The sequence below is a fragment of the Aedes aegypti genome, chromosome 2 (genome assembly GCF_002204515.2).
Source record: "Aedes aegypti strain LVP_AGWG chromosome 2, AaegL5.0 Primary Assembly, whole genome shotgun sequence".
NCBI classification, from domain to species: Eukaryota; Metazoa; Arthropoda; class Insecta; order Diptera; family Culicidae; genus Aedes; species Aedes aegypti.
The window spans coordinates 104,247,741-104,260,623 of record NC_035108.1 but is presented as its reverse complement, the minus strand read 5'-3'; the positions used below and the strand labels follow the sequence as shown (position 1 = coordinate 104,260,623).

Below are 12,883 nucleotides of genomic sequence, written 5' to 3'. Positions count from 1 at the left end.
ATACCTTCCGGATCACTAGATCATTTTTTTTCGCAAATTTGTTCGAGGTGGATAGGAATGACGTCGTCAAGTAGCTGTCAGTTTTCGGAATATATCACCTTCTCAATATAGTACACCGTGCCGATGGCGAGCCATAGCGCCGAACAACGCATGAGACGAGTCTCCCACATCGCGCGCTTTTAGAATTTTCGTGAGCCTCCGTCTAGTGCAGCAAACTAGGATTCCGATGAGCTGAGAGACGATTTTGGTTGGAGGCTCGTCAGTACATTTATGTGCTCCTGATAAATATGAGTATGATTATGAGTCCAGTTTTTATGAGAATAATGACGTCATAGTTGCACTCGATGGTATTGCAAAACAATGTGCCAATTTTGGTGCGAAATCCTCGAACATTCTGGTAATATACCCAAAAATGGCGGTTATCGACGTTCAGATTCTGCCATGGAGAGGCATTAGGTGCGGAAGAGACTGGAAAATGGTTAAGTTCAGGGTGGCCACCGAACCGGGAAAAACGGGAAAAGCGGGAAAAAGACGGGAATTTGAATCCATCGGGAAAAATACGGGAAAAACCGGGAATTTGAGATGATCACCGGGAAAATAATTTCGAATGAAGATCCTTAAGGTGATTGTAGAACGAAGCCACACCTCAAATTTTCAAGAGCTCAAGACTTGAGAACCAAACAGCGCTCCGCGATTGGTTTTCAACGCGAACTGTTGACAAATTCTCCAGTCTCGTGCACTTGAAAATTCAAAGTTTGGCTTCGTTTTAGCTCTGAATTTACAAAATCACTAAAATTAGTCGTAGAAAGTTGTTACGATTGATGATAGTGCCGTTAAGCATGTGTTATTATGCACAAATAACTTTTAAACAATAATGATTCAATTTCTTATAGAAATTATCTACTTTGATACACTATAACACTTCACTCATTGGTTTCAAAGTTTCGAAATATTTTATGATTTTTTTCCTCTTATCATTGACTTGATTTTTCTCTAACTTATCTTACTCGAAGTTTTGAATCTGAGTTTCAAGACTTCTGACAGCTTAAGCACTCAAAACTTTCTTTAGATGCTTTAAATAAATCAATAAATCCAAATGTTCTCGAAAACTTGAAAACTTGTTTTGTTGATTTTCATTCATATGAGCTCCTAATGTGTCATTCGTTGTCTAATTGACCAAAAGTTATATAAATAAGGTGTGATGTATGTTTCAACACCGTTGGCTTTGTTTGATCTATTTCATCCTTATCTTGAACTTATTTGCTCTAGTAAACTCTTCATTTATATGAAGATAAAAACAAAAATATTGTGGATTGAAATACTTTTATATATTGTAGTAAGATGCACAAAAGGGGCATATCTATATAAATAAAAATGGAATGGTGTTTTTATGTCACGAGTTGGCTTGAGAACGAGACGATCGATTTGAACAATTCTTTCACTTTTGGTTTCCTCAAGGGCTCTGACGCGTTTGTGTGGAATAATATTTCTCAAAATCCTCCGAGAAAGTTGAGAAAACGAATAATAAAAATTTGACACAAATTTAGGGTTTTTTTTAACGCTTGCTGTACGGCCTACTGGACAATACAAAGTTTGCCGGGACAACTAGTTGTTGGTAAACATGAGCTTGGTAGTTTTTAAAACAAATCCCTGTCAAAGTGAATTTAAAGTGCCAAGAATAGAATAGCACAATTGAGCTAAATGAGGGTATAAGTGCCAGAAGCCTAGTTTTGAGAAAATAAACTTTTAAGTTTTTCAGTAATTTTTCATTCTATATTAATTGTGTAGAAGCCAAAAACAAGCCAATCTTCTACAAATAATTCTATTTTTCAGATTGGTCGTAAAAATCTCCTTAAAATGCCATTGAAAAACTTGAAGTAGAATTTTATATTCTCCTCAAAAACTGATCTCGTTTACGTTTGGGCCCCTTGATAAAAAAACGGGAAAATATTGAAATTTGTACCGGGAAAACCGGGAAAAAGCGGAAATTTCAAAATGAATATTTGGTGGCCACCCTGTACTCGCCTCTGGTGGAAATCCTAGGGTTTCCACCATCCACATGAGATCGCGTAGTACAGTTTCCGTTCATGGAGACGATCCTAGAGTCACCTCCATCCACAGGAAAAGCATCAATTTGAATTTGTCATTACCATGTCGCAATCCGTGGTCGAAATCCGGTTAAAGTGGACTGGCATTCAGTGAGGCACCGAAATCCGTACACTTCATAGTTGGCGTTTTGTATGAAGTGGATAGATATAGATTCAATGCTTAGGTCTACGGATCTCGATCCCGCACGGTATATCATGCTTCACTAGCTGTTCGGCAGACAACATTGGAGTTCCTTGTGGGCACGGTATACACAACAAGGTAGGCTATTCCCACGTGTAAACAAAGATTTTCCATCAAAACATGTGTCGTCATTCCTATCGTCAAGTATGGGGCCTTGAGGATAGTAAAGGAGAGCAGGCCTTGCTTTCTTTTGCACTCGTTCGCGTTTGCGATAGGAATGACGTCACTGCCAAATGTAATTTTTCGGAGTAGAACATAGTAGTCTGGATTAATTTAATCTATTTATTAGGTATAGATTAAATTAATCCAGACTACTATGTTCTACTGTAGAAAACAGTGTTGCTCTGAAAGTAATAGAACAATCCTAAGACAGCATGATTTAAACCTGGGTATTTCGAATTATGAAAAGCTATCCTAATACCAAAAAAACAGCTAGAATATTCAAATGACATATATCCCAAAATCCACGTTGTGTTTTGTGGTTCAAATGTCGACTTCAGCTGCATAGAAAGTTTGGGATGCGTTTCATACTGTATCACAATACCTTCAGGTTCAGTCGATGTTTGACGATTCTGATGTTGTTCATAGGTTTCATTGGGCTTGCACTAAAATACAAGTTATCATTTTGGTGTATTTTAACAAATTGTTTTCGCTATCAGATTGTAAAAGATTCTTTCATTACTTTGCCATATTTTTGGAACTTAAGGCTCAAGAATCTATCATTCAATCATCAGCAATCATCCAAAATTAAAAACCAGTTTTTCCTTTCAAATTTCAATCAATCCCTATGAAAATCTATCATCGTATTTCAGATAGCAAATGCGATGCAATGATAGATTTTTTCGATAATTTCTTCACTACGCTTTTTGCATTATTGCACATACACTTTTCGTGACATGTTCTCGAGTTGTTGGATAAAGAATCACGTTATCATGCTTCATGAACAAGAAATATTAGATTTATTTAATTTGGCGTAATTATTTACGAAATAGAGAATTAATGAAGAGAAATCGTACATGATATCCACGCTCTTATGAAGGAAATGAGTCCAAATAACATAATGGGAAAGCTTGTACGATTTCTGCCATTTTGAAAGTTGTTCTCAAAATGCACAATTTGGAATTTCAGCGGAGCTTTTTGTGTTAGGCGTATACTCACTGGAACCATTCGGTTGATCTTTCTGTGGACTTAATATTTATTAAAACCATGGTCGAAAGTAGAAAATTAAACTAGGAGAGCACGACAGATTAGCATCTGGCACTCCATAAGTTTCTGGAAAGATTCCTAACAAATGTCTTTTAGAATCGTGTTGAAAAAACTGTCGGTTTCTAGTGGATATCTTTGGCAAATCTTTCCTAAAAAAAACTTCAATTGATTTTTTGCGTGATCTTTGGCGAATTATCACGAGATCTCATTTAAAACTTATCAGAAGCTTCTTTCTAAAACTTTTATAAAGATTATTAGCAGATTCTTTGTAAACCCATGATTCAAAAACTCCAAGCGGCATTACCTTGAATGATCTGTAATAAATCTCCGAAAAGACTTTAGGCGGATTTTGATTTTGAAATTGTATTAAATATACTTTTGACATTCTTAGGTTGTTTTTTTTTTTGACATTCTTTGTAATTTCCTAGTGAGATTATGATCAGACACCAAGCTTATGTCTACACCTTATTGTCTTATGAAAAGTGATAGATTATTGTCTTAGCAAAAGGCTAGTTATATTTAAGAATTTATAGTTATGCTAATAGCTGCTTATTAGAAGTACCTCGAGATCTTCGTAATCGCTGCTGTTAGGGATATGAGGCATGTTCAGATTTTGAAACAAAATGGAATTTGCACAGGAAAGTTGTGAGAACTGCAAAATGTCCTGATTTTGAAACTTCAGGATATGGTCACCCTACACGAACTGTCACTGTGAGCCGAGATCTTAAGCAATGGACAAACAATATAAAAGCGCGTAATTGATAAAAACATATTTTCGCAAAGGTGACAAAAATCGAATGAGAATCAATTCATGCGCATTCAAAAGTTATTTCACGAGAGCACATTCTATACCTACTGATTGAATATTTTCGGGCGTGCGCGTGGGCTAGTGGGCTTGATGGCCGTGCGGTTAGTGTTACATTTAGAGTAACTGTGAGTAACTATGGACCGATGCACAAGTTCACTATCTGACGTTTGAGCAGTGCCGTGTTATTTACGTGACCATGGCGACAAGTGAATTCGGCACCGCTCAAACGTCAAATTGGTGAACTCGTGCATCGGTCCATTGCTGCTTGAGCTAGAGCGTGCATAGCAACCCGTGTTATACCGTCAATGAGGAGCGTTTATGGATTCGGGAAGTTTTTTTTCTCTTAATTTGAGTGGAGTTAGGCAGCGTCCATTTATTTCGTAACGCTCAAATTGAAAATTTTCGACCCCCTCCCCTCGTCCGTAACGCTTTTTGTATGAGCCGTAACGCTTAAGCCTACTCCCCCCTCCCCCTAGAACGTTACGTAATTTATGGATGCCGCCTTAATGATGAGTTGTACAATTGTAATACTGTTTTCGATTGCATCGCTATCTACTGGGATCGCTTTTCCCCCACAAGGGATAGACGTCAATCCCATGATGTTAGTCTACATTCAACGGCTTCTCATCATGAAACGAGTCTATTGATATCGAGTTCCGTGAACTTCCCTAGAGTGACAAGGAAAGAGGAATAAATTTTTATGTTCCAAAACATTTACCAAGAACTGATTGCTGAGTAGAAGTGGTTGATGTTTTAATAAATTTCGGAATAAATCTGTTTGTCAAGAAGTGTGGGTTCTATTTCCAATTCACTGTCCACTGTCCACTGAAAACATTTGGGTACATTTCGAAGATTGAAGTCCTGCCAGCCGTCCTAATCGATTTCAAATTTCTTCTTGACTTCACTGACATTGTCTGTGGTGAAAACTAACATTACGAGCTATGCATTATGCCATTGATGTGTTGTATGTAGGTTTTTTTCTGCTAAAAGTATGAATATTTGAACTGAAACCTTGGAAATTGGACTTTAGCCGTACTTTGACTATGGCCAATTACAGTGGGGATTCGCTCGTTGGGGGTCCGCTACATGGAATGACTCGATGGTTGGATGTTCGCTGGTTGGAAAATATTCCAACTAAAAAGCACTCAAATGTCAACAGAAAATGTCAAACTGACTTTGACGTCTGAGTACCGTCGCATTGCAGTCTCCGTATATAGAACAAATGCGTATGTATATGTGCGTTTCGTGACGATTTCCTCTCCAGATGCGTTAGTGTGGAGCATTTTCACCAGCTGTCAGTTGTTCCAACTAACGAATCGGATTCGCTAGATGGAAGGCAATCGTGTTCCAACCAGCGAATCCCTCACTGTATGATGAAAAACGATTTGACATATTGACATATCTCGCATAATTGATACCGTTTGCTTTTAAGATCAAAATAGTCGTACCGTAATCCGGGGGCAAATTGATCACTTTTTCACAACTTTTTGTCATGATTTTCTTTGGAATTAAAAAATTGTACCAAATAATTTATTTTGGTTATTTTGGTAATACCAGTACTTCATTGATCTCTATCAGTTAATGTAATCGATTTTTTATGAAATCAAATTTGGCATTTCACAAAATTAGTTTAAATATAAAAAAAATTAAAATGGCACATTGGGGCGAAATTGATCACTATATAATGAAGCATATTTTGAAAAGTAAAATACCCCTATCTACTAAATTTGGGTCTGCTAAATCTGAAAAAAATGTCAAAATTCTTACAACTCGGGTATATCATCATTTTATTGCAAAATTAAACTTTGAAAATCTGCATAATACGCCTAAATGTATGCAATTTCCTTTGAAACAAGCACTTTATTCAACAAAAAACGGTTTTACGAGCAAAATAACTATTCTTGTAGTGCTGAACGATTTCAAAAATGAGTTCAGCAGTTCACACTGAAGCTAATACTACATTTTTAACACTCAAAGTTTACATGCAAGCCTAGCACCAGCAGTTTGTTTAGTGCCGATATTTCCAGCAGTATTGATAACACCTTCAAAAACAATGAATATTTCTATGCAAAACTGACCTTAATAATAATGCAATTGTTTAAAACCATCATTAGACATCTATAAACTAGAAAACAAGGAATGTCTGTGATGGGAACGAAGTATTAAGCATCCTTGAAAGGAAATGCTATTTCGTACCGACTTGATCAAATTCACCCCAGTGATCAATTTGCCCCCGGATTACGGTACCGTAAATTCGGGTGAAATTGATCACCGCGTCATGCGATTTTAAATCTTACTAATAGTGCACAAAAATCAATGCAATCTATAGTAAATGAACGTTGTTTGTCTTAGATATTGTCAAAATGTGTGTTGTTAAGGGTTTTACGTCAAATAATGCTTATTTCTATGAAAATAATGTAAAATTCCAGTTCATGTTTTGTGTGATATTGATAGACAACCATAAACTTCTAGTTCTAGACGAGGATTTGAACATGGAGTCAGCCTGAAAGTTTGTGAGGATGCTTAACATATATCCCCAAACCCAATTTTACCATCAAAATTCGTACCAATTTGCTAATTTTGTTGAAATAATTAAATTTCGGCTGCATGTTAGAAAATTCCTTTGGAAATTGCCTACATTTAGGCGTTTTCCGTGGTATTCTTGAAATTTAATTGACGATTATTTTCATGAATATTGTCTTGTTAAGAATTTGGCAGGCATATTCGTATTCACTGGGCGTTGCATGTTAGTCCTTTGTCTAGTGCGGTGCTTCCTTCAAAGAGTAAATCGTCTACTGACTTGAAAAAAATATATTGAATAAATATATTGAAATACGCATTTTTTATTTTTTTTTTCCAATTAAAAAGAAAATTATATGTATTTAAAAATGTGGCCCACTTCATTGTTTGTCCGGAAAGAACGAAGGTACACATTAAAAGAAAACTAGCGTTTTTTTTCAAGTATGCCTTGATTGTCGTTGGCAAGTTAGAGTTATCTTGCAGCTTGAAAAACCTTTGTTTCATATTTCGTATGCAGTATATGTGCCCTCCCTCTCAGATTTAGACTATGAAATCAATAATGCAGTCATTCCACAGTTATGGATCAACTAAGGGTCATTTTTCAGAATAAAATACGATTCAAAAACATGGTGAAGCTGTACAGAACAAAATTACCTCCCTGACACTGCGGAATATAGTTGGTTTTGAGAATACACCTCAAAATATCCGGTTATTTACGAAAAAGTGTCGATTTCGATAGATATTGCAAACGATGTCCACCCCACAGATGTGGATCAGTGGGAGAGGAGGATCCGTATTATGGATCAAAACACTATAACAGCAATTTATCTGCGAGATAAACGAATGGTGTGCTAGTGAAAGCATACGTTTTGGCGTTTGTTTCGGACAGAGCGTTAATGATTAACGGGTCGCAATGATTGATTAAGTGATTAATGATTATATTCATTTTTATCATGATTAATTATTATGATTATTGATTAAAAATTTTAAGTCATGATGAATGATTGTGATTGATTTTTAAGCCAGAGTATGATTAATGATTATGATTAATGATTAAATTACAATTTTAAATGATTAATGATTATGATTATTGATTAAACTCAGTATGATTAGTGATTATGATTAATGATTATGATTAACCCTTATATGCCTAATGTCAAATTAGGAAACATATTTTTTAGACAATATTTAATGAAATTTCTGCCCTTCCTTGATTTGAATCTAAATTTCAGTAAAAACGGTTTGCGATTAAAAATTTGCTGTAACGAAGTTCAAAAGATTTTATATCAGATTTATTGCTAATCAAGGGAAAAATTCATCATTATGTATATAACTTGTTTGTTGCATACTTCAAGGCGTTTAGAGCATACTCTTGGGTAGAGATGGTCGGGTCTCGGGTTTTCAAACCCGAAAGCCGACCCGAACCCGAACCCGACGGGTTCGGGTCGGGTTCGGGTTTGAAAATTTGAAATTTTTCGGGTTCGGGTTCGGGTCGGGTTTGAAGGCTGCAAAATTATCGGGTACGGGTCGGGTTTGAGCTTACAAAAAGTCGGGTTTAGGTCGGGTTTGGTGAGAATTGTGAACAGAGCAACAACCTAAAAGCTTCCTTATGCATCAGAAACGATGAGTTTACTATCTTTTCAAACTCGGGTTTTATTCGGGTTTTTCTTACAAATTTTTTTCGGGTTTCGGGTCGGGTTCGGGTTTACACAGCGAAATTTTTTCGGGTTCGGTTCGGGTCCGGGTTTGCTTTTCAATTATTGTCTCGGGTTCGGGTCGGGTCCGGGTTTGAAGAAATAAAATAAGTCGGGTACGGGTCGGGTTCGGGTTTGAAAAATGTGAAACCCGACCATCTCTACGTCTTGGGCATTTAATCATTAGCTTTTGAATGATTAACCATTAATCAATGATTATTAATGAAAATAATAATTAAATAATCTTCCTACGTAATGAATTGACGCTTCTTACACGCCTTGACGTATGCAACGAATGAGTCATAAACATGAAAATGAATGGCTTTACTTATTATTGAAGAGAACAATTCAAATTGAAAAACTTTAAGCATGGTGTATCGTTTATAATCATCGAATGTTTAATCAAGATCAACTTAACGCTCTGCTACATTCAGTGGATTTCTGCTGGCGATGTTAGATTGCAAACATCAAACGTGAACAAAAACAGCGAGGAGCTATTGACAGAAATGCCACAATGTTGTGCCAATTTTCGGGTATTCATACAAAGTATACAACAATCTTATGAACGACCAAAAAACTAGTGCTAGGTCGAAATTTTATGATCTGCCCCTATAAACAGCAATTCTTCATGTAGAATGGTACCACTCACAAGCTTTCAACCACGTCTTCGGATTCGGATCATATACACCTAAGAAATGCACCGTCTTACGTGGAGGATATATTTAAGGGTCTTTTTATATCTTGTGATAACGTCTTCGGATACAAAGCAAAGCCATGCTGTACTTGGTTGGATTTGGACGTTCCTTGAGCATAAACTTTCATTGTTTGTGTCACAAGATATAAGAAATGCAAAATTTATTTATACATTAGAAGGCAATGTTGTAAAATTTGTAAAATTTGTAAAATTTTGTTCAATGATTGATTGATGATTGATTAAATGTTTGACTTATGATTAAGATTATGATTACTGTATAAAATTAGCGATCTTTATGATTATGATTAATGATTAATGATTAAAACATAATATTGCAATGATTATTATTAGTGATTAATGATTAACAATTGATTTTTTGTGATTAATGATTAACATTTTTGATTAATCATAATCATTAATCATTAATCATGATTAAATTTATGATTAATCATTAACGCTCTGGTTTCGGAATCGTCTTATCTTTGATTCATAACTGTGGTATGGGTTTCAATGCCCCACAGATATGAATCAACGCATCTGGGAATACGCTTGACATTTTATTTCCTACGGACGGAAAAAATATGAATAAGCATATTACAATTGATTGTGATGCTGTACAGATTTATGGTCCACGTAGGTAAAATGTGTGCTGCGTAATTGCAACTCTATTTTGATGAGATATTCCCGTTTTAATCCAAATCTGATCCATATCTGTGTGCTATTCATAACTGAGGGGTAACTGTAACAAATTATTCAGACATTCAATCAAAGGATTGAAATTTCACTTGAAATGATTATTATATTGATTTTTGACAATAATTTGATGAACAGTTATAGAATTGAACACAAAAGGTTGTCCCATCTCATAATAATTTCCATGTAAACTTCTAATGGCTTGTGCACAGCCAAATTTCTTTCAAATCACTTCACCTTGGGAGATTCTCATCATAATGACATCGTTTAAGCAAAGATGAGCAAAATTTTCTAAATTTGCATCAGTCTAGGGATCGTTCAAATATTAGGTAACACAACAGGGGAAGGGAGGGGGTCTTATATAGTGTAACGCTCTAAGGTGAGCCTACTCCCCGGCTCAAGCGTTACGGCACTGTCACTTACACTCCTTTGCGTACTATTTAGGGAAAAGAATTAGAGTCATTCGAGTATTGAATTTTGAGTCATTTTTATCATTTATAAGTAGTCCACCTATTCTGTCTAATCCTGTCTATTCTTGTCTACCTATTCTGTCCTATTATTTGTTACTGCTTCAAGCTTTCTTCGCTTCGATATATTTTGGTATTGATGTTGTTCGTAATCAAATTGAATTCTTCTATATGTTGTTTATTTTAAGTTATTTTTTAAACTCCATTTTAATCGCTTTCGTATTTATTCATCTCTTTCCAGACCACATCCAAAAACGGCTTATTTAGCTCGGACGATCTGCTGGACACGTTCGATCCGCTGAAAAAGTGATGAACAATCCCATCCAACCGTCTTCCTGCTTCAGGATCCAGATCACATACACCCTCCCCCCTCTTCGGGCACGCCCACCATTTCCGAAAACGCACGCACGTTTACATTTGGTTAGTCTATTTTTGTTAGTTTCTTTCGGAAGAAAATCCCAGGCAAATTGTATCATTCATTCCAGTTGAATCTCACACCGCGCCATGAACCATTTAAGTGAATCTCATACCATCTTTTATTCTCTCGTTTGAAAAAGTAAACCGCCGGGCACAACGCGTGGAACGGGAATGATCTTTATATTAATTAGTGCACTATACAAATAATCACCTTTTACCTAGGGAAACTATTGGCGTGGAAAGCAGCCGCAATCAGATGGGAAGATTTATTGTTCTTGTTTTTTGAGACAGAGTTGGAAATTTGGTTTTTGTAGATTAGATGGATAGATTTTTTTTGGTGGCCACGTGCTCTGGTTGGCACACCTGAGGTCCAAACTGATAGTATTAAAAGGGTTATCCAATCGAGAATTAAACTGTATGAAGCAACCCAACCTTGTGGTGTTTTATCCCCTCATAACAATGTGATAACGATGAAATGGAAACGATACGACAAAGCACACCGCGCAGATTCTTCCTTAATTTCTAGTGGCGTAATATAGTGAAAGCAACCTGAACATTCCAATCAGTGTAGAAGGCGCCCACAAGAGAAGTTGAATGCAAGTTTCCCGCCCAAAGAAGAACGCAAGGCGCGCTCTCGCTAGCGGCGACTAGCTGAAGCTACGCGCGGTACAAATGTCGAAACGGTGCTAAGGTGAGAACGTTTGCTAAATTGAAATCTTTATTGTATTTACTTTGGTTAGCCGAATTGGAATAATTTGAAAATTTAGAAGTGATTTATTTTATGGTACGTAGCCTTCAATACGTACAATAGATTATAAACTATTTACCTTTTTTGCATTGTCCTGTATTTTTCTCCATTTTTTTCTCTATCGCCCACCACTCTGCATTGTGAGTGTTATAGTGAAAGTTAACATATTTTTTTTGTTTAGAGAATAAATTTAATATATTTCTGTCAATGTATGTACACTATGGATAGCGAGTAAACTCGGAAGAAAGGAGAAACAGAACAAGATGAAGGATTATATTATGTACTAGAAATATTGAGAGTACGCAATAAAATGTAATCAAGTAAATGTACTATTTGTAGATCCATTGTTATTCTAGTTATAGATACGATTAGGAGATGATATTGTGAGCAATATGATCAATAAAAACTGAATATTGAATATAGAAAACCGTTGAAGAGTCAGTTAATTGCTCAAATATCCGAAATTTCTTAAAATCATTTAAAAAAATTAACGAACTTGATAAACATTATTTTATGATTAGGTACCCCACAGTTTTGAGTCAACTAAGGATTACTTTTCAGAGAAAAAACACTGTCAATAATTATATCCGGGGCCAAGTGACTTATTTCGACTGCTAAATATTTTTTATTGAGTAAAATGAACTCATCGTCCATCGTCATGCTGCATCGTAAAAATCATAGACAAACAGACGTAACACTGACAGTTCTTCGTGTTTGACGTTTCACACTACCGCAATCTGTAGGGCTTGATGCTTACTTACTTGATACATGATGGGCAACAATTCCTTGATATTGCGTTGAATCTACGCCGAATTAAGAAGCCTTCTCCATTGGACCCGGTCCTGGGCCCAGGGCTGGCATCAACTCGCATAATGCGCGCAAAGAGCAGAATTTAACCACTGCAAAAAGAGGAGACAGGCGCGCGCAAAGTGTAACAACACGAACACAATGAGGGCGCGTAGTAGGGAAGAAAGTGTAAGCGATTACGCAAAGAGTGATGCTGACGGAGTGTGTTGGCAAAACATGCTCCAAGTGTACACAATTTAGCTCTTTTCTACCTTATAACATAGGAATTTTTGGAATGGAGGCGACGAGTACATGAAGGAAATCGATGTCCGACGTCATTTTGGAATCAAAGATGGCGACTTCCGGTTTGCGAAAATCACTTCAAACCCATACAATATGGGTACCGTCGTTGGGGGTGACAATGGGTCAAAAAGGGATATGTGCGATTTATTTTTTGAATATCTATCGCAATTTAACTCCAATAAACTTCAAATTTGGTGTATATGTACTTTGATAGTACATTAACAACTGTTCAAAAAATTAAAGACAAATATTTATTCA

The 12,883-nt window shown here is 36.2% G+C and overlaps 1 protein-coding gene across 13 annotated transcripts in view; it reads left to right on the top strand.

The window, feature by feature from the left end:
- LOC5576845 (PTB domain-containing adapter protein ced-6) overlaps positions 1 to 11,963 on the top strand; it is a 271,935-nt gene extending 259,972 nt beyond the window's left edge. For 12 of the 13 annotated variants that reach the window (XM_021841805.1, XM_021841814.1, XM_021841809.1 and 9 more), the window contains one exon: positions 10,613 to 11,963. In XM_021841805.1, coding sequence (XP_021697497.1) covers positions 10,613 to 10,681 — 69 coding nt within the window. In that variant the 3' untranslated portion in view covers positions 10,682 to 11,963. The remainder of the gene's footprint in view (positions 1 to 10,612) is intronic. The other variant, XM_021841810.1, reaches the window with a different exon arrangement.
- The last annotated feature ends 920 nt before the right edge of the window (positions 11,964 to 12,883 follow it).